This window comes from Astatotilapia calliptera, chromosome 7 (genome assembly GCF_964374335.1).
Source record: "Astatotilapia calliptera chromosome 7, fAstCal68.1, whole genome shotgun sequence".
NCBI lineage: Eukaryota > Metazoa > Chordata > Actinopteri > Cichliformes > Cichlidae > Astatotilapia > Astatotilapia calliptera.
In genome coordinates, this window is record NC_137428.1 from 41533998 (window position 1) to 41561384 (window position 27387).

General features: G+C 42.4%; 3 protein-coding genes across 4 annotated transcripts; all 3 read left to right on the plus strand.

Moving 5' to 3' along the window:
• Positions 1 to 1096: 1096 nt before the first annotated feature.
• Positions 1097 to 10470, plus strand: dusp11 (dual specificity phosphatase 11 (RNA/RNP complex 1-interacting)). Of its 2 annotated transcripts, none has more exons than XM_080303673.1 (9): positions 1097 to 1391; positions 1983 to 2058; positions 2149 to 2280; positions 2576 to 2699; positions 3161 to 3215; positions 3294 to 3346; positions 7202 to 7277; positions 8473 to 8604; positions 9781 to 10470. In XM_080303673.1, the coding sequence occupies exons 1-9, from the start codon at positions 1354 to 1356 to the stop codon at positions 10130 to 10132; spliced, it is 1038 nt and encodes a 345-aa protein (XP_080159799.1). In that variant the 5' UTR covers positions 1097 to 1353; the 3' UTR covers positions 10133 to 10470. The 2 variants fall into 2 exon arrangements, with proteins under 2 accessions (XP_080159799.1, XP_080159800.1); XM_080303674.1 differs by having other exon boundaries at positions 1133 to 1588.
• Positions 10471 to 11070: 600 nt separating this feature from the next.
• On the plus strand, positions 11071 to 23926 carry LOC113026324 (drebrin-like protein B). Its single transcript, XM_026174980.2, has 15 exons — positions 11071 to 11278; positions 11353 to 11408; positions 12527 to 12639; positions 13187 to 13261; positions 13331 to 13474; positions 13712 to 13789; positions 13882 to 14033; positions 14103 to 14157; positions 14780 to 14845; positions 15293 to 15398; positions 15473 to 15673; positions 16104 to 16166; positions 17260 to 17354; positions 22693 to 22762; positions 23642 to 23926. The coding sequence occupies exons 1-15, from the start codon at positions 11196 to 11198 to the stop codon at positions 23776 to 23778; spliced, it is 1494 nt and encodes a 497-aa protein (XP_026030765.2). The 5' UTR covers positions 11071 to 11195; the 3' UTR covers positions 23779 to 23926.
• A 720-nt stretch (positions 23927 to 24646) lies between these two features.
• Positions 24647 to 27141, plus strand: cox5ba (cytochrome c oxidase subunit 5Ba). The gene is made up of 4 exons (XM_026174990.2): positions 24647 to 24884; positions 25689 to 25759; positions 26377 to 26476; positions 26653 to 27141. Exons 1-4 carry the CDS (start codon positions 24788 to 24790, stop codon positions 26763 to 26765), a joined length of 381 nt encoding a protein of 126 aa, XP_026030775.1. The 5' UTR covers positions 24647 to 24787; the 3' UTR covers positions 26766 to 27141.
• Positions 27142 to 27387: the final 246 nt, after the last annotated feature.

Genomic DNA, 27387 nt, shown 5'->3' on the forward strand with positions numbered 1-27387 from the left:
TTGAGTGAAGATTTAAGGTGACAGAAAATATAAATAATATAAACAAATGCAGCTTGAATCTTTACTGAAGCTCAGTATTTGACACAGAGTTCATTTACTGCTGTAATAACTAATAATGATTGAAATTATAACTTTAATATTGGCCATATTATATTTACATTACCAAAGTGAGATGACTTTGAGTCTCATGAACAACATCAGCTAATTGTTATTTACTAGCTAATCTTAAATGACTGTTCAGTACAGAAGTGAAGCCCAATAATCATGATTTCACAGTCCCGTGGTCTCAGCCTCTGATACTTATCAAATCAAAGCTCATGTAGAAACAAACAAACACACGAACAAAAGATTTTCTCCTTCATTTCTGTCAAATAAAGCTGTATGAAACGTTTCCAGTTGTTAGTGTTATGGTTGCTAGGCAACCTGGGCAGCGCAACGGAGGCTAGACCGTCCCATTTCACAAGCCGTCTGGGTGCTCAGCACCCCCAAAGCTCTGATCCTACAATAGCCCCTGGTGTGTACCACAGTGACACTTTGATAGATGCACATGATCATCAGAAACTTTTAGGAGTCAAAATGACGCCTCAGCCAAAATTTTAAGACACCAGATTTTAGGAAAGACTAATCCGGGAAACTAAACCATAACTGCTGCTTATTTTCTATAAATGCCTGAAACTGTTTCAACACTGTCTTTACTTCAAAACCACAAAGATCACATCAGAACTCCTGTTTCCACTATTTGCTTTTGTTTTTTTGTTTTTGTTTTTTTTTCCTGGATGAGATGTTTATTAATGTAAAAATATAATATAATATAATGTTCCAAAAAGTATAATGAATTTGCTATAATTTTTAATAATGTTGTCTGATGAAGTGTGTCAAAATTTATTCTGAGATTACAATATTTCCGTCTTTGTTAACAAAGGACAAGCACTAGAAATATTCCTCTGAAAACAGCTGTTCCACATTTCTTTTTTAAAAGAGTAAATCTTATTGTTTTCATCCGGAATAACCTGGATTGATCTGAGATCATTTATTTTTCGTATCCTCTGTCTGTGATTAGTCTCTCAGGTGCGACGTCTGGCGGCAGGTAGGCGCCAGAGCGGCTGTCATTGCGTCATCCGTGTGCGCCGGCAGTATTGGTGCTGCGACACTGCTCCAACTTTCCGTGACACCGCACACCGTCCAGAGCACAGCATAACCTAATCCGCCTTTTTACCCCCGAGCGGAGCGACACAGCGGCGGAGGAGCTGTGGTCCGGCTCCGAGTCGCCGTGGCAGAGACACGTGGTCAGAGACGGACTTCCGCTGGGTTCAAGCTTTTACTCTTTTATTTCTAACGTCTAGCAGTGGAGACATGTCCAGATCCGCGAAGAAGAACGGCATACCTGACAGGTGCGTGTCAGCCTACAGCTCCGCGCATGCACAGGTATAACTAAGAGTCCGGGGTTTATTACAAAGACGGTTATTAATAACAGCTTCATGAACCTGAGAGCCTCCAGTCTGCTGCTGTGTGACCTCATGACCAGCGCACGGTCTTACGAGTAACCGCGATTACATCATCACACACGTAAACAAATAATGACCCGCAGGTAAATATAAAAAATAAACATCTAGCGCATGATCATAATGACGTCACCGATGTGACGTTTAAAGGGTTTTACACTGAGCGTTCATGTGTAATCTGTGATCATCAAGCAGCCACGCCTGCAAAGGAAACACGAGTGGATTATTTCTAAAGATTATTTTAAAAAATTCAGCTGTGTGTGAAATAAGTAAATAAAGAGTTATTTAAAAGAGCTACAGGAAAGCTACATGGAAGTTCACTGTTATTTTGGGAACGTCTTTGAACATCTATAACCGTATCTTTAAACTGAGATGTTAATGTGAAAGTTCTCTCTCAGGTGAGAGTAACGGCAGTAGAAGTAAGAATCGGGCATCTTCAGGTTTCCATGACAATGCTGACTGACTGTTCGTGTCCTGCAGGTGGCTCGATTACTCGCCGGTTGGAAAACGCCTCAGCGGGACTCGATTCATCGCCTTCAAAGTTCCTCTGAAGCAGGTCAGTGTGTCATCTGAGCTTCCTCCCCACAAATGCCTCGCTCAGCGTCACTCATGATCATGATCATCATCTTCTTCTTCTTCTGTGCAGTCTCTGAACCGCCAGCTGCCGCACTCTGATGTGTTTGGCCCCTGGGAGCTGCTAGATGCTGTCAGCAGCGAGGAGGAGGAGCTTGGGCTGATCATCGACCTCACTTTCACCACACGTTACTACAGGCTCGAGGTGAGCACAAGATCTTGCATTTATAGACAAATCGATCAAGTCTGTGTTTACTGATCAGTGTTATTGATTATGCTGCTATTATTCCACCTGACCACAGACACACACGAACACACAGACAGACGCACTGCTTATCCCACAGAATGTATATAAAAGATGGATTTTCTCCAGGCGTTCATTCTCTTTCAGAGCCTTATCTGGACATTAGAGGAACTGCAGCTTTCTGATGATGATAAAGTAAACTGAGTGTGTGTGTGTGTGTGTGTGTGTGTGTGTGTGTGTGTGTGTGTGTGTGTAGGACATTCCCAGGTCCCTGCTGTGTGTGAAGATCTTCACGCGAGGTCACGAGGTTCCCAGTGATGACACCATCCTGAGCTTCAAACGCGCCGTCTGCAGCTTCCTGCGGGAGAATAAGGAGAACGGTGAGAGCAAGCTACTGTGAACCTCCCTCGCTGACACAGGTTTAAGTCTGATCTCCTCCTTCACCTCCTGCTGCTCTGCTGCTCCTGCATGACTGCCATGTTTTGCAGATATGAGGCTGCTCAGATTTTAGATTTGGGGACTTTTGGGAAGAAAATCAGCTCTGAGCATTTTAATCAGCTGCTGTCTCACAGGAGCTCTCCTCCTCTTCCGATGAGGAGGAGGAGGAAGTCTGCTGGGACTTCAGGCTCGCAGGCAGCTGATTGGTCAGATTTCAAGCAGTCACATGACGAGGAGCTGCTGGTTTCCTACTTCAATCAAACCCGTCATGCTGGCTGTGGTCACATGACTTTTAGGCTTTGCATGAATGAGATCGTGTGCGATTGGCATTGTGTCCTTTAATAGGAAACCACAGTAGAAGAAGTGCGATCTGAGCTCTAACTGTGGCTTGTGTCTCCTGCAGATAAGCTGATCGGCGTGCACTGCACCCACGGCCTGAACCGTACCGGGTACCTGATCTGCAGGTATGTACAAACTTAAGCCTGCTGGTTGGCTGGACTCAAGGGTGTGGGCGGGATCTAACTGCTACGTGTCACCTGCAGGTATCTGATTGACGTGGATGGGATGGACCCCAGGGAGGCGGTGCAGCGTGAGTCGGCTTCTTGTGTCCATGTTTCATATTCAGTGTTGGGGAGTAATGGAATACATGTATCGGCGTTACGTATTTAAAATACAACATATGAGTACATGAGTACATTAAGAGGCTCAAATGCCTGTTTCTCAATCTCACGGCCCATGTCACCACTACTTGCAGCCGCATAATGACGTGAAGAAATATTTTTTAAAATTATTATTCAACAAATGACCCACCAGAAACGAGAGCTGGAAGCATGTAAATAGAATAATAACCACCGCAGCCAAGAAGAGTGCCTGACGAGCCCAGTTGTAAGTAAGCTGTTAAGACTCAAATCAAATCAAATCACTTTTATTGTCACATCACATGTGCAGGCACACTGGCACAGCACATGCGAGTGAAATTCTTGTGTGCGAGCCCCACAAGCAACAGAGATGTGCAAACACAACAACACAAACGAGCAAAATACAAGAATGGCCAACCTGAAACTAATAAATATATGTACAATATATAATAGTGTATGCATTTCTGGATGTGTATACTAAATATTTTCCTACGTGTGTGTGTGTGTGTGTGTGTGTGTGTGTGTATACACATTTTTACAAATTAAATAGTAAAAAAAAATAAATAAATAAATAAATAAATATAATAATAATAATAATAATAATAATAATAATAATAATAATAAAATATACAGAGTTGAATATGTGCAAAACAAGTGGCATTTATATACAGTGTGGAGTGCATAATGTTGAAGTTCCAGTAGTGAAGCTGAGGTGTCTATGACGTGTTCAGCAGTCTGATGGCCTGATGGAAAAAGCTGTCTCTCAGTCTGCTGGTACGGGACCGGATGCTGCAGAACCTCCTTCCTGATGGAAGCAGTCTGAACAGTTTATGGCTGGGGTGACTGGAGTCCTTGATGATCCTCCCCGCTTTCCTCAGGCAGCGCTTCCTGTAGATGTCTTGGAGGGAGGGAAGCTCACCTCCAATTATCCGTTCAGAGCACCGCACTACTCGCTGGAGAGCTTTGCAGTTGTAGGCGGTGCTGTTGCCATACCAGGTGGTGATGCATCCAGTGAGGATGCTCTCAATGGCACAGTGATAGAAGGTCCTGAGGATGCGGGGGCTCATGCCGAATCTTTTCAGTCTCCTGAGAAAGAAGAGGCGCTGCTGCGCCTTCTTCACTGTTTTGTTTGTGTGTACTGACCACGTAAGATCCTCAGCCAGATGTACACCAAGGAACCGGAAGCTGCTCACTCTCTCCACAGCAGCGCCGCTGATGGTGATGGGGGTGTGTACTTCTCTGCACCTCCGGAAGTCCACTATCAACTCCTTTGTCTTTGCGACGTTGTGGGTGAGATGGTTGTCTTGACACCAGTGGGTCAGGGTGCTGACCTCCTCCCTGTAAGCCGTCTCATCACCATTGGTGATAAGACCCACCACTGTAGTGTCGTCCGCAAACTTCACAATGATGTTGGAGTTGTTAGTGGCTGTGCAGTCGTAGGTGTAGAGTGAGTACAGGAGAGGGCTCAGTACACACCCCTGTGGAGCACCAGTGTTCAGTGTGAGGGGGGATGAGGTGATGCTGCCCAGTCTGACCACCTGGCGTCTGTCAGACAGGAAGCTAAGGATCCAGCTGCAGAGGGAGCTGCTCAGTCCTAGATCCTGCAGTTTCCTGTCCAGCTTCGAGGGAACGATGGTATTGAATGCTGAGCTGTAATCTACAAACAGCATTCTCACATACGTGTCTCTCTTCTCCAGGTGTGACAGGGCAGTGTGTAGTGTCAGGGCTATGGCATCATCAGTGGACCTGTTGTGGCGGTATGCAAACTGTAGAGGGTCCAGTGAGTCGGGTAGTGCAGAGCAGATGAAGTCCCTGACCAGCTTCTCGAAGCATTTGCTTACGATGGGGGTCAGGGCTACAGGTCGCCAGTCGTTCAATGAGGAGATGGTGGAGGATTTGGGTACAGGGACGACGGTGGCCATTTTGAAGCAGGCTGGGACTACAGACAGAGAGAGGGAAAGGTTGAAGATGTGTGTGAACACTCCAGCCAGCTGAGCCGCGCATGACCTGAGGACGCGGCCGGGAATCCCGTCCGGACCAGTAGCTTTGCGTGCGTTCACCTTCCTGAAGCACTTCCGCACATCCTCCTCAGACACAGTGTGCGCACTGACGTCATCCGCGGTGCGCACACTGTCCGGTCTCATGGTGTTCGCTGTGTCGAATCTAGCGTAGAATACGTTTAGATCCTCACACAGAGAGGCTGTGGACTCGACTCGACTGTACGCTGTGCTCGTGTTTTCCTCCGAAACAATAAGTTCCGTTGGAGCAGCCTTTCAACGCCTCTCTCTGTCTCTCGCTAGCAAAGTTGACCCAGACAACAAAGTACCGTTATTGTCGGGCTATAAGCCGCTACTTTTTGCACAAGCTTTGAACCCTGCGGCTTTTAGTCAGGTGCAGCTTTTCTATGGATTGTCCATGATTTTTGCCATATCGTAAGACGATTTGTTTTGTTTGTTCCGCTGTTGTACGCCACTACGTTGCCTGGCGGAAGGATCGGGGTTCAAGAGTGGTATGTTGGTCACGTGTCCATCCGCCAGGCAACATAGTGCCATACAAGTAACGCGAAAAACAAACTTCAAATTAACGCTACGCGTTCAGCGGGAGTCGTGGATGACGAGCGGCGATAAACTTGCGAAAAGCAAGTTATGCTCAACTCCACCGGTGGATTCTGACAGCGTGGAAAAGTGTGAAAACATCCACGATCACCAACGGATTTCGAAGGGCTGGACTGCTGCATGATGGAGAGGAGGACACCGCCACGGCCCTTCAGAGGGTGTTCGACTCCGACACTGACACTGACAACGAGGATTTCTTTGGTTTTGAAAGTGACAACGAAGGAAAGAAGCTGAGAGTGGATGACGAAGCCATCCTGAGCCTGTTTGTATCCGACACTGGAGAAGAGGACTTTGGTGGTTTTAGTGCGCAGGAAGATGGTGAATGACTGACTTTTCTTCTTGTTAAAGCCATGTCACTGCACCTGAGTCTATTTTTCTGGTGTGCTGTAGGTTATTGTTATGTACTACATTTGTTACTCATTTATGAAGCACAGTACATGTTTCGTACTTGTAATTACCGCTACTTGTACATATACCTAAAAAGTTATGCAAATATGTACCATAACTTGTTTTTCAAAATATTAATAAAAGGGGTGTGTCTCCAAACAGCCGTCTCTTTCCTGACAATTCCCTTTGTGCATATTCTCTTACATATGATAAGTCAACATTGAAACACCTGCGGCTTTTAGTCAGGTGCGGCTAATGTATGTACAAAACAGGATTTTCCCCTGATTTTAGCTTGTGCGGCTAATATTCAGGTGTGCTTTGTAGTCCGGGAAATACGGTAAAGCTATTTTTCGGCTACGAGCCCGACACGAACCCGACGTATTAGCCAGAGGTCCCTTTACTACGGTTCGGAGCCACGGACCTGTTTTATATACGCGTGGAATAGTTTTACGAGATCGCTGCAAAAAGTGCAGCCTTACCTAATGTCCACCTACTGTTACTCATTTTGTATTAAGATTTAAAAATCTAGTCGGTATTGGTATGGCGACTAACCTTCAGTAATAGTAATAAATCACACAACAATAGTACATTCATGTAGTTGTAAAAAAGCATAATAATATATTAAGTAATCTAAAGTATTCAGAATACGTTACTCTCATTGAGTAACGTAACTGAATACGTTACAAAATACATTTTGGGCCATGTATCCTGTAATCTGTAGTGAAATACATTTGAAGAGTAACCTTCCCAACACTGTTCATATTTCACGTGTGAAGCATGTGTAAGCATCGTCTCTCTCTGCAGTGTTTAACTTGTCCCGCGGTCACGCCATCGAGAGGCAGAACTACCTGCATGACCTGCAGCACGGGCGCAGGAGGAGGTGAGGCTCCCCCCCACTCACTGCACCCACACGAATTATTCAAAATCAACAGATAGACTCTTTAGAAATATCCTAAAGACAAAAATATTTCAACTGGTCTGGTCCATGAGGCGTTTGGTACCAGGCCGCGAGAGTTGAGGCTCGGGTGTGAAATGTATGTTTTTTTGGGATTTTTGGGGGTCTTTATCGTTATTTTTTAAGTTGTTTTTATCGTTAACTCGGTTTCTCTGGGTCTTTTCCCGTCTGTTACGAATAAATCTTTTTTTTTTTTAATACCAGTACTAGTTTCATTTTGTTGTATTTGTCTGCGACACCTTAAAGGCCAATCCGTGAAAATATTGTCGGACATAAACTGGTACAGGGCGCAAAAAAAGTTGGACTTGGACTGTTTTACAGTATAAATTATGAATATAAGGGTTAAAGGAAGTTTAAAATGTTGTAAAATATCAACATAAATTCCCTTCATGTGTTTTCATAATCAGAATGAATTCAAAATATTTAAATGGTGCAGAAGTTTTCATAGAATATTTTAAAATATTTGTGTTTAACTGCTATGCGTTTGCATGGGTTCCCTCCGGGTACTCCGGCTTCTTCCCACAGTCCAAAGACATGCAGTTAGTGGGGATAGGTTAATTGAAAAATCTAAATTGCCCATAGGAGTGAATGTGGGAGTGAGTGTGAGCATGAATGGTTGTCTGTCCCTGTGTGTTGGCCCTGTGACAGAGTGGCGACCTGTCCAGGGTGTACCCCGCCTCTGTCCCTATGACAGCTGGGATAGGCTCCAGCGCCCCCCGCGACCCTGAAAAGGATAAGCGGAAGTGAATGGATGGATGGATGCTATGAAATAATAAAAATATTAAAAATGAAGAGAAAAAATACTAAAACACGACAAAAACATTTAAAAATGTAAATATCTCAAATTATTCATCAAAGAACAATCAACACATTTCCATACTCAAAATGTTTGTGAAAGTTTCTTTTGAGGAAAAACGAATATTCTTCAATTTTATTTGGTTATTTATTACAGTACAAATAAAATATTAGAAATACATATCTGATATATTTTTAACCACAGTCTAAGCTCGCCTTTAGAAATTGTATTTACAGTTGTCATTTTCGTCTTGCTCTGAGTCGTCATGCCGACTAACTGCTGCGCTCTGATTGGTTCCTGACTCTTTCTGGTCCATTGTCACAGTAACGAAGGGATGGAGGAGGTGGAGCAGGAGCCAATGAGAGGTCAAGCTGTTCATCGCCCGCTTTCCAGCTTGCCAAGCGATGACTGCGATCAGAAGAGGCGCGAACACGCTCAAAAGTCCCGGCACCACAGGTAGGACGACACACCTGAATATGTTCATCAGTCATAGAAGGAAGGAACCAAGTTTAATAAACGTCAGAGAATCATCATTACATCCTGCTGCTTTCAAATTCACTCATTACAGAAGTGAATAAAGTTTTTTAACCCTTTAAAGCCGGTCGAAGCGGGCATCCTCCGTTTTGCGTAACTATTTTTAAATCCTTGTAGCACTGCAACCACGTGAGCTAGCGCAGTAAATGTTTTTTGCATATGAAACCGGAGGAGTCGTACTTACATCTAGGTCACAGTTTCCTTCCACATATAGCTTTGCAAAGACTGCATAAAAAGCACTTGCAGCAACAAAAACATAATATTCCAGAAACACGCTTTGCCGATCCGATCAGCTGTTCATAACACTACCTACGTCCATCAGCGCGAACTATCGCATGTCCGCCATGACCTGCCCGAAACCGGACGTGACGTCATTTTGCGGAAATGTAGTTTTTTTACCATCAGGGCCTCATGAGCCTATACTGGTGTTTTTAAAAGTTGTGTTTGACTTTATGACTTTCTGTATCGTTTCTGGGATGCTTAGGACTCATATTACACTGCTGGAAATAGTTTATTTTGATGCATATGGTGTTTTGTTTTTTTTGCAAATTTACACTATAATATTTATTTTCGTTTTTCCTGCAGTATATAAAAATTGGTGTATTTCAAAAATAAAACTATGAAGACACTTAAAATAAATTTCCTGTGGTGGAAACTATTTTGTGCAACTTTTTTGTATTTACAGTTTTGAGGGATAAGCCTCTTAAATTTCTCTAACTAGAAATATATGTTAAAAAAACAAAAACGATTTTAATTTTTTTGTAGTTTATTGCACTTTTCTGCAATTTATGTAATTACTATGCACTTAATGCATACATATTATTGAAATTTGGGCTATAATGGTTGTATTGATGTATATCAACTTGAAATGTTCCCAAAAATGGCACTACAACATGTAAAAATATAATATTAGCTCTGGCGGACTTGGTTCTATGGTAGGTCTTAAAGGGTTAAATGATTGAAATATAATCTTGTGTGTGTGTGTGTGTGTGTGTGTGTGTGTGTGTGTATTCTTAAATAAAACAAAAAAATTATCAATTTTCCATATATTTAAAAATATGAATAAAAATATTTTCTTTTTTTTTCAAATGAAAAAAGACCTCCACGACAAGGGAACGTCCACCTTCATCACCGCCCTCCTCAGGGTGACTTTCTCCCCCCTCCTCCACCATCGCTCAACCCGTATCGATGGACACGTCCTCAGGCGGATAATCAGTGGAGGAGACCGCCACACTTGGAGGATAGCCGTGTGGGGAACCCTCAGTGGAGGCCAGGCGCCACAACGCTGGACACGTGGAGAACTCCTCCTCCTCCGATCCTCCCTCGCTACTCACCACGCTGGACTGCTGAAGGCTATGGAGTGCCTGAGGAAGAGTGGGCGGGGCCACAAATGAGACACAGCGACAGCAGACACATACGGGGAGGCAGAGCAAGCGGATACGACCACTAGATTTTATTTGATAGAAGAAGAATGGACTGAGGTGATGTGGCCTTTTAAGGATGTTAGTGTTTGAATGAGAATATTTAAACAGGAATTAAAATTAACGCTGCTGAAGTCCACTTCAGCCAATCACAGCGCAGTTCAAATGTCGTCATTATTACTTTGATAACCTCGCTCTAGCTTCCAAGACTGACATTTGATGTGCGTGTGTGTGTGCCACATGTCTGAAGGTCAGAGTTCAAGGTGAAGAGTGGAGAGTGATTTAAAGTTTCATGTTTTCATGAGTGAATAAGAAGAAAATGAAACATGTTGTTTGTGTGCTTGTTTTATTAAATGAAAGCTGAAAATGTTGTGTGTCAGTAAATTATAAACTGGTATGAAGTGGTGTGACTTGAGCGCTCTGTCGGGCGTCTGTGAGCTCACTGAACTGTGGACAGTCGTCCACGTTTCTGTCTTCAGTCTCCTGTTTGTGAGATAAATGCCACCCGATTCAAACGAGGAGCTGCTCGGTGTTTACCTGTTGCCATGGTGAATACTGGTGTCAGAGCTCCATTGATCGTGGCTTTCATAGTCTCGTTAACCTGCTGTCTGCCTCTGAGGTGGGAGGGGTCGTACGGGTGAGGCTATAGAAACAGAAAGACGGAGCAGTGGGTTTGTTTGGGTTTTTTTGAAGAACATTTATCACGTTCCTTCTGGTTTCACTTGTTTTTGTGCTTTTTGAAGGTTTTCAAGTTTTTTTCCTTTCTGTAAAAAAACAAAACAGAAACTCAGGTGAGCAGGTATGGCAAGCTCCGCCCCTAATAAGCCAACAATAACACAGATCACACCCTGTTCACTGTAACACACACACACACACTCCCTGCTGCAGAGGGTCACATGATACACTCACCTGTGTCCTGTTGCTGCTGAGCACAGGTGTGTAGGTGGGAGGAGTCACCTGGGGAGAATGCGGTCAGTCAGGTTTGGGTCCTTCGACCCGCCCGGTTAGTCTCCTCAGACCTGAGCTGAGTTGGTGCCTGTGGGAGGTTTGCCACAGTACTGCTGGGTCGTTGCTGCCGTGCTGTGGAGGAACATGTCTGTTAATCTGAGCAAGAATGGAGCCGCGCTGATGGCCGCCTACGAGGAGGTGGTGAGCGGCAAGTCTAACACAGACTGGTGAGATAAAGTTCACCTGTGTGTCTGTCCACACCTACATCTGCTGCACACCCACACCTGTCTGTCTGTTTCAGGGCACTGTTCACCTACGAAGGAAACACCAACAACCTCCGAGTGGCACAGAAAGGAGGTAAGTACTTGGATCCAAACTTTTGATCCCTCCGAATTTATTTCCTGTGGATTTCCCCTCACTTCCTGTTTTATTTTGAAGGTCAGGTCCTGTGTTCTTTGCTGTCCTTCCTCTCTGACTCTTCTCTCTGCTGGTTTCCTGCTGTTTTTGGACCTGAGGAGATGTTTGAGGTGTTCTTGCACTCCACCCTGTTTCTTGACCTCAGGTTGACTTTTTTCAGCAGTGCTGCAGTCTGTCCCTCTGTGCACATGTAAACCCTAAGACTTCCTAATGTAAGACAACCAAGTTCAGCTTTTTCCACGTGATGATCATCATGACTGTAAGAAATACACTCATCCAGACTGTCCGAAAGTATAAAACAAAGTTGTGTTCATCACAGAAAATGTCCTTTTGTTTGGACCAACTGTAAAAACAGACATTTCTAGCGTCAGCAGCAAAAAACATTTATCTCCTCCTGGGGGCCGGAATGAAGGCTTTACTGGGCTGATTCTGGCCCCCAGGCCTTATGTTTGACTCCTCTGGTCTGCTCCCAGAGTGTTTTCTGTTTCTGAGGGTTTCATGTTAAAATCCAGGAGCATACCGACCACATGCAGAGTGGTGTTTGCCCTAATACACTTAAAACTTATTATTAAATATGAAGCAAACATTAACAGCGTGGTTATTACAAGCATTCAGCTTCCACAGCTGAGCCACGGCTACATCTTGTGATGTACCAATAAGTTTCAGCAGAATGGAGCAGAGGCTGCAAGTGAAAGCAAAGAAAACCACTGGGCTCAGGTCTGTGAACGCTGGTACAGCTGGTGTGTTGAAGCACACAGATAAGAATGTGCTGCTCTCAGGTGGGAAAGAAAGAAAAAGTTGCTCAGCGCTCCAAACTGGTTTGTGCAGCTGAGAAATGATGCAATGACATCACCGGCATTAAGAGTGTCAGAGGAACGTCTCAAACAAGCTGTGGAGGGTTTTTCGTGCAGCACTTGACCTCTTTATGTGTTACACAGGACGTGCGCGCAGAAACACCAGCGTAAGCCACCCTCATAACCTTCTGATCTCCAGTCTGGCCTTCAGGTGTCTGCGGTCTGATCTAAATGAGATCATGTTCTCCTTTGTGTTTTGTGTAGATGGAGGGTTGGAGGAGATGGTGGAGGAGCTGAACAGCGGGAAGGTGATGTACGCTTTCTGTCGAGTCAGGGACCCGAACTCTGGACTGCCCAAATACATCCTCATAAACTGGGTAAGACCAACTTTAACTCAAAGCTTTTTTTCCTGAAGTTTTTCTTTTTTCTGAAAACCACAAATATCTGAAGATTTCAGTGTGGATGTGAAGCTCAGGACTTTTTCACAGTGAGTAATCCAGACCATTAATAAGTGATCTCATGCTGTGGACGGATCATCTCAGACCTCTGGAGTGAAGTTTGGCTGGTTTCAGCATCTTCCAGTCACATGACAGGAAGCCCCTCAACATGTACTTTTTTTAAACCCCCATCCTCCATCTTCAGCCTGCTGATGTGTTCATATTAGCCTAGCCACCGAGTAGGTCATCGTTATATGCCCACTTCACTCCATCTTCGATCCTACAGTCAGAACATGGCATGTCATCGTTAGATGGAAACTAGCCCTCCGACTTCCTCCTAAAGTCTGGCAGAGTCTGCGAGGCTAAACAGTCCATATCCAGTTCTGAGATCCTGTAGAGAGCTCTGCAGACTTTACTTTCTATGAGTGTCGAGTGATAGAAGGATGCCATATTCACAGGATTGAATGGATGATTTTTGTTTTCTAAGACAGGTGAAGGTGTGAAGGACTCTCGGAAAGGACAGTGTGCCAATCACGTGAGCACCATAGCAGGTTTCCTGAAGGTGAGTCTGGCCTCTTTTTCCTGTTAATGTGTGTGAAGAGCTGCATCATTAACATGTGTGACATCACAGGGAGCCCATGTGACTGTAAACGCCCGTGCGGAGGACGACGTGGACCCAGAGACCATCTTGGCCAAAGTGGCCAAAGCGTCCGGCGCTAACTTTAACTTCCACAAGCAAACGCAGGAGTACAGAGACGTTCCCAGAGGACCCGTGGTGAGATCACGCCGCCTGAATCGGCAGCACAGCCTCGTTTTACCATCCAATAAGCCAATATTTCATCTCACAGTGCACTCCTACCCCTGCATGAACATTAATGTAGATCTTCTTCAGCTCAAACACTTCTGTCTACAGAGAGAGAATGCTGAAATAAAGAATAAATAATCAGGGTTGCGCACAAAGAAGAAAAACAGGACATTTCTGTTATAATCCCTGAGCCTTTTCTCTCGTCAGGGTTCTGTGTACCGCAAAGTCAATGCTGTCGAGGAAATCCAACAAATCAACAAGGACGACTTCTGGGTCAAAGCTCAGGTTCGGTTTCAACTCCGAGTCCTCCAAGATTGTACCACAGGTTTCAGTCAGCAAAGTCACACGACTCTCTATTTCTTCTTCTTCTCCTTCAGCGGGATGAAGAAATGCGTCAAAAGGAGGAAAGCATTCGAGTGGAACAGGAGAGGCAGGAGGCGGAGAGGGAGAGGAGGGACATGGAGGAGAGACAGTCGAAGGAGAGGGAGAGGATAGCGAGAGAGAGAGCTCAGCAGATCGAACAGGAGAAGTGAGTCAGACACACAAAACACAAAATCACAGAAACTCATGAAGACACTTCAAGTATTTTGTGTTTCAGGCTCCGGCAGAAGCAGCGGGAGGACGAGGAGCGAGAGCAGGAACAGCAGCGTCGGGTGAGCTCAGCTTCAGCTCACTGATCCTGATTCGGTTGAGTTTATGAGCCCAGCCAGCATCACATTACTGCTCCTGATAGATTAAAAATAAATCAAATTTGGAAAACAACAGTTTATTTGATCACAAACAATATAAAAAACAATATTCAACATTACTATTTAACCCCTTTTAAAAAAAGTTATAAACATAAATAAACAGAAATATAAAGGGGCAAAAATCCTGAAGTACACATGAATAAATTCAAACATAAAAGCAAACATAAAAGAAGTTATTAAACTGAAAACTATTTCAGATAATGAAAAGTAAATAAACAGGAAATAATGGAAAGGGTAACATGTTTTAAATTACCCAATAATAATGACATAGATATTAGTTAATTAATTGATTTTGAGGGTAAGAGAAAGATGTTTTTAACTTTTAAAGGATGAGCTAACTTGTGTATTTAATTCATAAATAAATAAAAAAACATATTAAGAAAGTAAAAAATACTGGATTATGAGTCATTTCTTTATTGAAACTTGATTTTAAATCCTTTTGGCAAATCACTGAGGCAGGGAAGTCTGTGTTGTGTGATGTTAAAATTATATTTAACGTCATGTATGAATAATTTCTGTGTTTCAGAATGAGCAGCTGGAGAACATGAAGATGACGGGAATTTCCGCTGCTGCCTCGGTGCAGAAAGCTAACGTGAGCGCAATTTTGACCATAAATTCTTGTAACGTAATATCTGCTCCTGTTTCTCCCTCTAAATGTTCATTATTTATTTTCACACAGCATCAGAAACATAAAAAAAATGATCACACAGGTTTAACTTTTTTGTTATTCCAGTTTCATTTTTGATCAGCTGGGTGGATGGCTCTGAGCAGATGTTAAAACTAGAGAAATGAGGATTTTCTTGGTGATTTGTTCACATTTGTTTGGCTCTGTGATTGGATGTTGCCCACCAAGACGTATCATGGGAACTGTAGTCTGCTTCACATGTTTAGTTCTACAGCCTGTAAGCCTTTACATTTTTTTACTGTAAGCCAAATTGAAATGAACAGGAAGAGCTGAATTACAAAGGCTGAAGAGTTGCATTGAGAGAAGTGTAGGATCCTGCCTCTTTACTTTAATGTCACCCAGTTTTATTCACAGGAGGCGAAATCTCTGATTTCTCAGAGAGCGTTTAATCCCAGAGACATCTTCAAGCAGAAGGAGCAGAGCTTTGATGCTGGCGACACACCTGCTGCCTCCAGACCCGGTAAGAAACACGATGATGATAATGATGAGGATGATGATGATGATGGTGGTTCACCTTAAAGTTTCCCCCTGCAGGGAGGCTGCAGAGTCCGTTTCTATCGCAGAAATCGTTTGAGCGAGACGTCCCGGTTCAGCCTCGGTTTCCACCATCCTCTCCTCCAGCAGTGACCCCCCTGTCTCTGATTACATCTGCTTCACCTGTGCTGCCTGTCTCACATGCTGCACCTGCCTCCACTACAGCACCAGAGAGGTCACACTCACCTGTGCAGCCTGCAGGTGAGACATATTGAGGCAGCTTTTCAACTGCAGGAGGTTCCCAGAAGGAACCACAGTTCTTTGGTGTAGAACAGAAATAAAAAATAAAGTAAGTTTTGTGGAGTAACTGTTGTTCTCACAGTTCTCACAAAACTGCTGGCCTTCAGCAGGCGTCCAGAAGTTAGCCAGTCAGAACCAAGGTGGCTTTTTATTTTTAAATGTTAAGCTTTGTTAAAAATACTTTCAAATTTAGGAGTGGATTTGTGTGATGAGTAGAAAACTTGTGTTCACATAACACTGATATTTTCTTTGGATATGCTGAATCAGCTGAAAAAGTTGAGTCTGGAAACCTTTTTTTATGTATTAATTTAACTGATTAGTGACCTGAACTGTGAAATACCCGCGTGTTGTGTGTATGACATGAAGTAAGACGTCCCTCCTGCAAACACAGACGCTGGTTATGGTGACGAAGACGAGTGGTCAGATGATTTTGATGAAGATGAAGCTGCACAAGGTGTGAACTTTAACGTCATTTCATTTAAACTTTTGTTTTGTGCAATTTTGATCATTTATCAATAATCAGAGTCGTTTGAATTAGGTTTTTTTTTAATCTTTTTCTTCCTATAAGACCATATTTTATATGATGATCAGTTTGTCACTAACATCAACACCCACAAAAATCACTCCGAGTACATTTACACAATACTTTATACTTCTAGTATGCTACATTTCAGAGTTTTCTTAGTCTTATAACTGCAGCTGAGATTTAAACACATGAATTACAAATAGCTGCAGAACAACACCATATCAATTTAATTCAATTAATTAGTCAATGAATCTAATGTTCAGTAAATTTAAAAATAACAGACATCTCAATAATAATAAAGCAAACAAAATAAACCTAAAACAATCTGAAACCACATTAGAAAACATTAGAGTTGAAAATGTCACTTTTATCCATTTTAAATTAAATCTATAACACTGTGAAGTGAATACTAATGAATTTTTCCTCAGTGGTGCTTTTACGTTTGAAACATTAAAGACGAAAAAACAAAAGTAATTAAATATGTTAAATACTGGAAACTTAGCAGTTTAAAGTTTAAACTTTGCTATATTTTCAAATTTTTTGGTTAATAAAATTAATTAATTTGAACTATTTTACATATTGAGTAAGAGTCACTGTCAGAGTTGGCGAGTCAGTGAATTTTTGAGTTTGCAGCAGCAAATGATGGACGTTAGCTGAAATAATTTGTGGTTATTCTGTGTTTGCTCCATCATGTTTACAGCTCACAGCTTGGTTTTTGTTTCGTTGGCCTTCATGTTTGTAAAGCTGTTACACCACGATTGTAGCACAGCGCTGGTTAGATAGATAGATTTGTTCACTGGCTATATCAGAATCTCAGACTATGTAACATAATTCATAGTAACATTTCTGTAACTTCTGTTTTTTGAGGGTTGTAGTGTGGTGATACTTAGTACTTTTCCTGGAATTGGAGTATTAATACTTTATCCTGTTGGTACTTTTGTGTCTTTTCTCGCTGTCCTGGAAAACAAAGAACACTTTTTCATCTCTGGTATTTAAAACTTGTGATTTTTATAATGTGCAGAGGGAAGTCCAGCTCAAGATGATCCATACATGGCACCGCATTCAGCCTGGGGTAACGAGGACCTGTATCAAAACGTTTCCCAGCATGCACCAGCAGTAAGTCCTCTTCATCATAAGTACATTTACATGTACAACACTCCCAGTAAATATTTTCCTTAGAAATTAACAACGTATTTTGATTCTGATTCCTCCCTTAACGTCTTACTAACAGTTTGAGAAATGTGTCTGACTCAAAAACTGACCAATAGACCTGAGACTTAGTGGGTGTATCTCTGTGGTCTCGAGTAAGTGCAGTGCTGAGTTTGAGGTTGTTTGGATGACTAGATCTCAGACTTTGGCTAAAATTTGTTCTCTGTTAGAATAAACTGATACAGGGGGAGGCGTGTTTGTTCTGATCATTTTCTGAAGATGTTATACCCAAGTTTAATCATAGCAAAACACTAACCTAAACCACAGCATCTAATTCTATGTTTAACCCTGACACCAAGATTGAACCTTCAGTCATTCCTTTTAATGTGTCCCACCTCAACCAAAGAAATCATAAACAGGATTGTGTTTTGTAAAATAATGCAAAATCCCTAAAATTTGCTTACTATGACTGAAAGTGCTCTGCACAAGAATTCCAGTGTGCCTTGACTGCTAGTTTTATGCACAAATGGCAAAAAAAGAACCTTGAAATGGGAAACATACTGTGACCATGCCTCAATCAGAAAATGTTTCATTTAGCATAAGAAATAATTCTGAATTTCCAGTGAAGCACTGTTTAAATAAATACTCTTCCAGCTGTTTCTGTTTACTTTTCCAGACGTTTGTTTTCTCATTCCAACTTTTTTCAGATATATTGGTACCATTAGATTCAGAATGAGCTCATATTTGTCATGAAATAAAATACACATACAGTGGCTTGCAAAAGTATTTGGCCCCCTTGAACTTTTCCACATTTTGTCACATTACAGCCACAAACCTGAATCAATTTTATTGGAATTCCACGTGAAAGACCAATACAAAGTGGTGTACACGTGAGAAGTGGAATGAAAATTATACATGATTCTAGAGATGGACCGATCCGATATTACGTATCGGTATCGGTCCGATACTGACCTAAATGACTGGATCGGATATCGGAGAAAAATAAAAAATGTAATCCGATCCATTAAATATCACGAAAGCACCTCACAAAACTTGCAACACGCCGTAACTCACCTCAGAACGTTAGCATGTCGGAGCAGTATGCATCACGTGATAGAGCGGCTGTGGCATGCGGGACCTGTCGGTGGTCTGGATAGCATTTGGAGCTTCGCTAGCAACCTGGCATTTCATCTCCAACAAAGTTATCCCCGAGAGAAGTAAAGCAAGTGTGTAAGTCCATCTCTGAATGTTTGTAAAGCATTCCTGCGTTAAGCTTAACGAGCGACTGCCTCTCGCTCTCCGGCTGCTACTTCAATCGTGAAACTGCTTAAATGATCAGCTGATCGGCTTTTCTGTCGCGAGTCCGTCTTTGTTTTTTGGCCCACTTTGCACCAGAAAGAGGAAACCAGCGGCTGAACAACAGCAGAACGTTTAAGCTTGATAAGCTGTTGTTAGAATTTATTTAATATTACTTTCTACACCAGGATCTTTTTCTACGTAGCTGACGCTGGTAACTGTGCAGGGGCGGATCTAGCAAAGTTTAGCCAGGGGGGCCGATAGGGCATGAACAGGGAAAAGGGGGCACAAAGACATACTTTTCTTTCTTATTCTCATTTAAAATGTCTAGCTTTTAATAAATAATTATCTGACACACAAAGTTTTAATTTGATGTAAAATGAATAGAAGTCAATTACTGTATATAGTAACTATTAAGTCTAATATATATACCCTAGTAAGCTATAGTACTTTTTCCTTTGGGAAAGTACCATCTGTGCAGTCTGCAATTTTGTTGAAGAAAGATGTTGAATCTATTTAATATTTCTTGAAAAATAATTGATTTCTGTGCATTTTTTTTCACACTGCATCAAATTAAGGTTGATTACGTCGATTAAGCATCATGAGGTGGCGCGTGAGGGGTGGTTCCCTATTTTTTATTTATTTATTTTTGTTGTTGCTGGGAGTTGGAACCCTATTAGTTAGGTTGCTTAATATTTACGCTAAGTACTCTTTAAAATACCAGAATAGGGAGGATGGTGTAGGTTTAAGTTTATTAGATTGATCAGTATTGCTGAACTATGAAATATTTTTTTTGTATACAGGTATAACAGAATAGCTTTAGTGTAGTTGTTGTTTTAAACTTGAGTATGAACTTGCAGACTTGCAAAATGCAGCAAGATATTTTAAAAAACAGTTTTGTTGATTAAAAAACACTATATCGGATTCATATCGGTATCGGCAGATATCCAAATTTATGATATCGGTATCGGTATCGGACATAAAAAAGTGGTATCGTGCCATCTCTACATGATTCTAAACATTTCTTACAAATAAATAACTGAAAAGTGGGGTGTGCGTAATTATTCAGCCCCCTTTGGTCTGAGTGCAGTCAGTTGCCCATAGACATTGCCTGATGAGTGCTAATGACTAAATAGAGTGCACCTGTGTGTGATCTAATGTCAGTACAAATACAACTGCTCTGTGACGGCCTCAGAGGTTGTCTAAGAGAATATTGGGAGCAACAACACCATGAAGTCCAAAGAACACACCAGACAGGTCAGGGATAAAGTTATTGAGAAATGTAAAGCAGGCTTAGGCTACAGAAAGATTTCCCAAGCCTTGAACATCCCACGGAGCACTGTTCAAGCAATCGTTCAGAAATGGAAGGAGTACGGCACAACTGTAAACCTACCAAGACAAGGCCGTCCACCTAAACTCACAGGCCGAACAAGGAGAGCGCTGATCAGAAATGCAGCCAAGAGGCCCATGGTGACTCTGGACGAGCTGCAGAGATCTACAGCTCAGGTGGGGGAATCTGTCCATAGGACAACTATTAGTCGTGCACTGCACAAAGTTGGCCTTTATGGAAGAGTGGCAAGAAGAAAGCCATTGTTAACAGAAAACCATAAGAAGTCCCGTTTGCAGTTTGCCACAAGCCATGTGGGGGACACAGCAAACATGTGGAAGAAGGTGCTCTGGTCAGATGAGACCAAAATGGAACTTTTTGCCCAAAATACAAAACGCTATGTGTGCCAGAAAACTAACACTGCACATCACTCTGAACACACCATCCCCACTGTCAAATATGGTGGTGGCAGCATCATGCTCTGGGGGTGCTTCTCTTCAGCAGGGACAGGGAAGCTGGTCAGAGTTGATGGGAAGATGGATGGAGCCAAATACAGGGCAATCTTGGAAGAAAACCTGTCTGCAAAAGACTTGAGACTGGGGCAGAGGTTCACCTTCCAGCAGGACAACGACCCTAAACATAAAGCCAGGGCAACAATGGAATGGTTTAAAACAAAACATATCCATGTGTTAGAATGGCCCAGTCAAAGTCCAGATCTAAATCCAATCGAGAACCTGTGGCAAGATCTGAAAACTGCTGTTCACAAACGCTGTCCATCTAATCTGACTGAGCTGGAGCTGTTTTGCAAAGAAGAATGGGCAAGGATTTCAGTCTGTAGATGTGCAAAGCTGGTAGAGACATACCAGCTCTACCAGCTGGTAGAGACTGGCAGCTGTAATTGTAGCAAAAGGTGGTTCTACAAAGTATCGACTCAGGGGGCTGAATAATTACGCACACCCCACTTTGCAGTTATTTATTTGTAAAAGATGTTTGGAATCATGTATGATTTTTGTTCCACTTCTCACGTGTACACCACTTTGTGTTGGTCTTTCACGTGGAATTCCAATAAAATTGATTCATGTTTGTGGCTGTAATGTGACAAAATGTGGAAAAGTTCAAGGGGGTCGAATACTTTTGCAAACCACTGTAAGTTCTTGGCTTCTAAGTTAATGAATACCTATATTTGTAGACCTACACTCAACAAAAATATAAACGCAACACCTTTGTTACTGCTCCCATTCCCCATGGGATGGACGTAGAGACCTAAAATTCATTCCAGATACACAATATAACCATCCCTCCCAAACAGTGGTCACAAATCAGTCCAAATGTGTGGTAGTGGGCACATCTGCTATATTGAGATAATCCATCCCACCTCACAGGTGTGCCACATCAGGATGCTGATCTGACATCATGAGTAGTGCACAGGTGTACCTCAGACTGCCCACAACAAAAGGCCACCCTGGAATGTGCAGTTTTTTGCGCTATTGGGGGTCTGGGGACCCAGAACCGGTCAGTATCTGGTGTGACCACCATTTGCCTCATGCAGTGCAACACATCGTCGCATGGAGTCTATCAGATTGTCAATTGTGGCCTGTGGAATGTTGGTCCACTCCACTTCAATGGCTGTGCGAGGTTGTTGGATATTCGTGGGAACTGGTACACACTGTCGTATACGCCGGTCAAGCACATCCCGAACATGCTCAATGGGTGACATGTCCGGTGAGTATGCTGGCCATGCAAGAACTGGGACATTCTCAGCTGCCATCTGCCCTGAACAATGTGAACCATGATTCATCCGTGAAGCGCACACCTCTCCAACGTGCCAGACGCCATCGAATGTGAGCATTTGCCCACACAAGTCTGTTACGGCGACGAGCTGGAGTCAGGTCAAGACCCCGATGAGGACGACGGGCATGCAGTTGAGCGTCCCTGAGACGGTTTCTGACAGTTTGTGCAGAAATTGTTTTGTTGTGCAAACCAATTGTTCCAGCAGCTGTCTGGGTGGCTGGTCTCAGACGATCTTGGAGGTGAACCTGCTGGATGTGGAGGTCCTGGGCTGGTGTGGTTACACGAGGTCTGCGGTTGTGAGGCCGGTTGGATGTGCTGCCATATTCTCTGAAACGCCTGTGGAGACGGCTTATGGTTGAGAAATGAACATTCAATGCACGGGCGACAGATCTGGTTGACATTCCTGCTGTCAGCATGCCAATTGCACGCTCCCTCATTGCTTGTGGCATCTGTGGCATTTTGCTGTGAGACAAAACTGCACATTCCAGGGTGGCCTTTTGTTGTGGGCAGTCTGAGGTACACCTGTGCACTACTCATGATGTCAGATCAGCATCCTGATGTGGCACACCTGTGAGGTGGGATGGATTATCTCAATATAGCAGATGTGCCCACTACCACACATTTGGACTGATTTGTGACCACTGTTTGGGAGGGATGGTTATATTGTGTATCTGGAATGAATTTTAGGTCTCTACGTCCATCCCATGGGGAATGGGAGCAGTAACAAAGGTGTTGCGTTTATATTTTTGTTGAGTGTATTTATTGAGGTGATTCATGTATTTATTTAATCTCTTCTGGCAGATTTGGTCCTCCAGTGTTTGAGTAAAAAGTTATTGAATGAAATGATTTAAAATACTGTTTAAATGTTAATTAGCTGTTTTTGAATTTCAGGCTGATGGTATTAATTGGGATGGCAGTGGACAAGGTATCTGTGCCAGAGCTCTGTACGACTACCAGGCCGGTACGTACGCGCGCGCGCGCGCACACACACACACACACACACACACACACACACACACACACACACACACACACACACACACACTCACTCATGTTTTTGGTAGTTGTGGGGTCTGCCATCTTCTCTGTGACTACTGAGGACCATCGTGTCTTGTGGTCTAACATGTCTGAATGAAATTGGAAAGAGTCCAGAGTGTTGTTCACCATACTGATATCATGAAAATAAGACTTCTGTGATATCACAACAACATTATTGTAATTGAGTTTGCACTGGGGCCTCTAGTGGCCTGTGAAGGTACAGCAGATCATTCACAGTAAATGACATGTTTTTATTTATCCATTTATTTGGTTTGATTATCAAATAATTATCAGTTATTGAATATTAATGATTAAATGCTTAACTAGTTGAGTTTCCACATTTTTTTATAAATTTACCTGCAAATATTTGACCAAAATGTATTCTGTATTCTTCAATTGAGGAAAAGTGTTTAAATGAACCATTGACTGTCACAGGGGAAAAGCTGTTAAAGAAGGATGAATCTCAATAAATGAATCAAGAAGATCAAATCTGTAAATCAAATCTGTAAAAACAGGATAATGCTTTTTATTGGCTGTAAAATAAGCTTGCAGTGGTCTTACATTTGGAAAGAGCTGTTGTACCTCAACAGTGCAGTAAGCCATCCAGTTTGGTTATTATTTATCACATTTACCTGATGAAACACTGAAATGTTGTTGTTTTACATACAGATCTAAAGTCGAGTATACAGAACAGTTTCTTTCATTTCTTTTTTTTAAATGCTTGTAATTTTAAACTTGAAACTCTTGAAAGGTGTTTCTAGATAAACCTTTAGTTTAACTGAGTTTTCTCTCTTCCTCACAGCGGATGACACTGAGATCACCTTTGACCCCGATGACATTATTACTCAGATAGAAATGCTGGATGAGGGTTGGTGGAGAGGTGTTGGACCTGATGGGGAATACGGCATGTTCCCGGCTAACTATGTGGAGCTTATCTAGTTGTCATTGGCTCATTGTCCTGTTAATTTTAATAAAGCTGTGGGTGTTTCAGATGGATATTTTACTCACATTAACTTGTTCAGTATCACTGAATTAATAAACCTTTGTAAAAACCAGTAAACAATAAATACAGTCATTTTCAAGTGCAGTTTGGATATTGCTCTTATTTTTCTTTTGTCCTATTTGGCCAGTCTTACTACCGTAATTAATAAGAAGTATAAATTAGGTTCATATAGAGCCTTTTAATAAACTCAAGGTTGCTTTACGCACAAAACTCAAATGCCTCAGTGAACAGGTGGCATTTCAGCCGAGACTGGGACTATGGACCTCAGAGGGGGCCTGCAGAGCATCTCAAGGAGGACACACAGCATATGGTGATGCTCCTGTGTTCTTCAGGCAGTCACTGACTTTCTTACAAAACAGTTCTTATATTAAAAAAAAAAAAAAAAAAAAAAGTTAATTTGTCCAGATAGTTTGGAGTCTCTGAAAATGTGGGGAAAAACTGCTCTCCAGTCAGCAGAGTTTCAAATATAAAAACTGTCTTTGTCAGAAAAGTTCTTCAGTTCCCTGGTTTTTTAATTATTTTATTTCCGTACCTCTTTTAAATATCTATGTCAATGTTAATTAAGTTTATTATATTATTTTATATTTATTACAATATTCATGTATTGTTTTTTTAATGTCCGTCCTTAGTTTTAATGTTGTCATGTTTCATAATATCTGTCTTGTGTTTTATTACCTGATTTGAGCAGACTGTACTGTAGGAAGGAGTATCAGGGCCACATTAAGAAAAGAAAAGTCAAGTGTTTTGAGAATAAAGTTGAAATGTGGAGATGATCATTGTTGTTTCAAGACAAACTGCCATGTTTGCCATCTGTCCACGACCAGCTGTTTCCTTGTTACTTTATTTGTGCTGAATAAAGTTTGTTTGTTTGTTTTTTAAAGCAGCACGCTGCTGCTCTGACGTCATTTCCGTGCGCCCGGCCTCCCTGACAGTGAAGAAGGAGAAATGGCTGCAAGGTTACTGCTCCGCTCCGCCGTTAGAGCCGCGGCAGCCTGCCGCTCCGCCCGGACCCCCGCTCTGAGCCGCGGCATGGCGGCAGGAGGTGAGCCACGAGCCGGCACAGAACACCCGGAACCCACCGGAACAGGCGGCTTAGAGAGGGTCTAATCCGCGGGGAGGTCGGAGGACGCCGAGCGCTTCCTGTCCTGGTGACGGCTCCTCTCGGATCAGACTTCATGTTAATATCCTGCGATTTATTAAAAACCGTGTGTTGGCTGATTGTTTGACTTGTAGATTTAAAAAGTCTTAATATATCAGAATTTAGTAATCACGACGGTCAATACGGTGAGATTTAAAACCTAAAATATATTTTATATCTGAAACAATTAACGTGTCATATTTTAACCTTCTCCATGAAGGTCCTTGAACGTCTCGTCGGTATGAAGATTAAACACATGAGAGAGTAACGGAAGTTGTCATTGGTCTGGTTTGCCGATCGAAGTGATCAGTAAGATTGTAATGGTATCGATAAACATAGCATTTTAACTTGCAGAGTTTCCCAGAAACCTGAATAATTTGTATGTAGTCTGGAACAGCTAAAGGCAGTGATCAATGCATTTTTAAGTTGCTGTGTGTGACCATGACTGACGATGATCAATGAAGTGAATCAGAGTGACGTGAATGAAAACATCAGATCAAACATTTCAGTTTTACACTGAGATGTTTTCATGTCTGTGAGAGAAACCCGTGCTGCTTTAGGTTTCACAAACTCAGCAACTCACTGAGGTCATAAGAACCTGTAATAACGTGTACTGTAGTCATGTGACCCACAGGGAGTCCACACATTAGCCAGTTCTGATGAACAGTGTTTGCTTTGAAGCTCTTAATCACACTGTGCTGTTCACAGGGATTCCCACTGATGAGGAGCAGGCCACCGGGCTGGAAAAGGTCATCATGAAGGCCATGAAACAGGGCGAGGTAAGACCGACACACAGGAATTCTGACATCATGTGCTCCAGAAACATGAAAAACATAGTGTTTTTAAAAAAAAAAAACAGCAGTAGAAAAAGAAGAGCGTGATGTGGATTCATCTTAACACTATTTCACACAGACCAGAAATTAAATCAAGATTAAAATCATTAAACATCAAATCTGAGGAGAAACGAGAAGACTCAAGCTGTCGGTGTGTCGACATATTTCAGCAAAACTATAAAACATTTTTATTTTGAGTAGTTACTGATTTTGTTACTCATAATATTTATTTTTAGTATTTTTGGGCTTGTTTAAGTTTGTATTAATATTTGTTAATGTATTCTCGATTATTTGTTTATTTTCATATAGCAGTTATTTGATTAACATTAGTTTTCTATGTTTTGCCTTTTTATTAATGATTAATAATTATTTTGTGGTATATTCGCTGCTCGGCTCATTTTCAAATATTAATATAAATTATTCTGTCTGCAGCTCAGCCTCAGCTGATCTGAGGTCAGCCTCTGAGTCGTGTGAATCGTTCTTGATGAACAATGAATTTTGAAATGAAACTGATGTTGAATACTGTCACGCCCCGACTCACCTGACTCCTCCCCCTCCTGTAGGACCCCTTCAACATGATGAAGCCAAAGCACTATGCAGGCTCCAAGGCTGACCCCCACCTGGTTCCCTCCATCACGAACAAAAGGATTGTGGGATGCGTGTGTGAGTTGTTGTTTCCTGTTTGTAAGCGTGTGTGAGTGTCGGCCACGGCTTTCTCAGGCGAGGGTTAAACTTTGCCCCAGGCTCAAAGATGGGCGGGGCATAATCCTCACTGGGGAAACCTGAGCGTGCGTGTGACGTACAGGTGGCACCGCTCTCACCCAGTTTCCTGTGTGCAGGTGAGGAGGACAACACGGCCGTGGTCTGGTTCTGGCTCCACGAGGGTGAGGCCCAGCGCTGTCCATCTTGCGGCTCCCACTACAAACTGGTTCCCCACGAACTCCCCCATTGACTCACCACCACCTCCTCCTGCGGAGCAAGCGGCACTGTCCGCTTCTCGCTGTCTCCTACTTGACATACCTGCTGACCTCATCAGTCATTGCTTACACGTTACATGTACTCGGGATCAAACACGTTCGGGGAACAAAGAGTTTCTTCAGACATTTCCATTCAGTCAGTTTACACACACAATTGTACTGCACACGTTACACTCCTCCCACCTCCCAGGAGCAGCAATAAACGTAACTTCCTGTTTGTGTGCGTCTCTGAGTCTTCTTCCTGTTTTTCATAGTTAACCATGATTAATGTGTTTTACATCGAACTTCTAGACTTGTTCTTGTAGTTTGAGTGAACTGTTCCTTTAACAATAAAGATCTGTTTATCCTGAATCAGCTGACTCAGTCTTTTTATTACCATATTTATTTATTTATTTATTTTGCGCCTGTCCCGTTTGGCTCTTTTGCCATCAGAATTGTTGTCTAAAGGCAAAGAAAGATGCCCAACGGATTTACTTTACCAAATTGACCAGCCCAGCCTTGCCATAATGGTCCATTTGATTCACCTTTTATTGTTTATTTTATTTTCACTTGCTGAATACGGGACAGACTTGAATGGAAGAAAGAAGGGGAGAAAGA

Bases quoted from the DNA above. Each gene is read 5' to 3' on its own strand.
- LOC113026324 (XM_026174980.2), top strand. From the start codon at position 11,196: ATGTCTGTTAATCTGAGCAAGAATGGAGCCGCGCTGATGGCCGCCTAC. The intron at 11,279-11,352 runs GTGAGATAAAGT...TGTCTGTTTCAG, and splicing joins GGCAAGTCTAACACAGACTG to GGCACTGTTCACCTACGAAG. The intron at 22,763-23,641 runs GTACGTACGCGC...TCTTCCTCACAG, and splicing joins TCTGTACGACTACCAGGCCG to CGGATGACACTGAGATCACC.
- cox5ba (XM_026174990.2), top strand. From the start codon at position 24,788: ATGGCTGCAAGGTTACTGCTCCGCTCCGCCGTTAGAGCCGCGGCAGCC. The intron at 25,760-26,376 runs GTAAGACCGACA...CCCCTCCTGTAG, and splicing joins AGGCCATGAAACAGGGCGAG to GACCCCTTCAACATGATGAA. The intron at 26,477-26,652 runs GTGAGTTGTTGT...TCCTGTGTGCAG, and splicing joins AAGGATTGTGGGATGCGTGT to GTGAGGAGGACAACACGGCC.
- dusp11 (XM_080303673.1), top strand. From the start codon at position 1,354: ATGTCCAGATCCGCGAAGAAGAACGGCATACCTGACAG. The intron at 3,347-7,201 runs GTGAGTCGGCTT...CTCTCTCTGCAG, and splicing joins CCCCAGGGAGGCGGTGCAGC to TGTTTAACTTGTCCCGCGGT. The intron at 7,278-8,472 runs GTGAGGCTCCCC...CCATTGTCACAG, and splicing joins CAGCACGGGCGCAGGAGGAG to TAACGAAGGGATGGAGGAGG.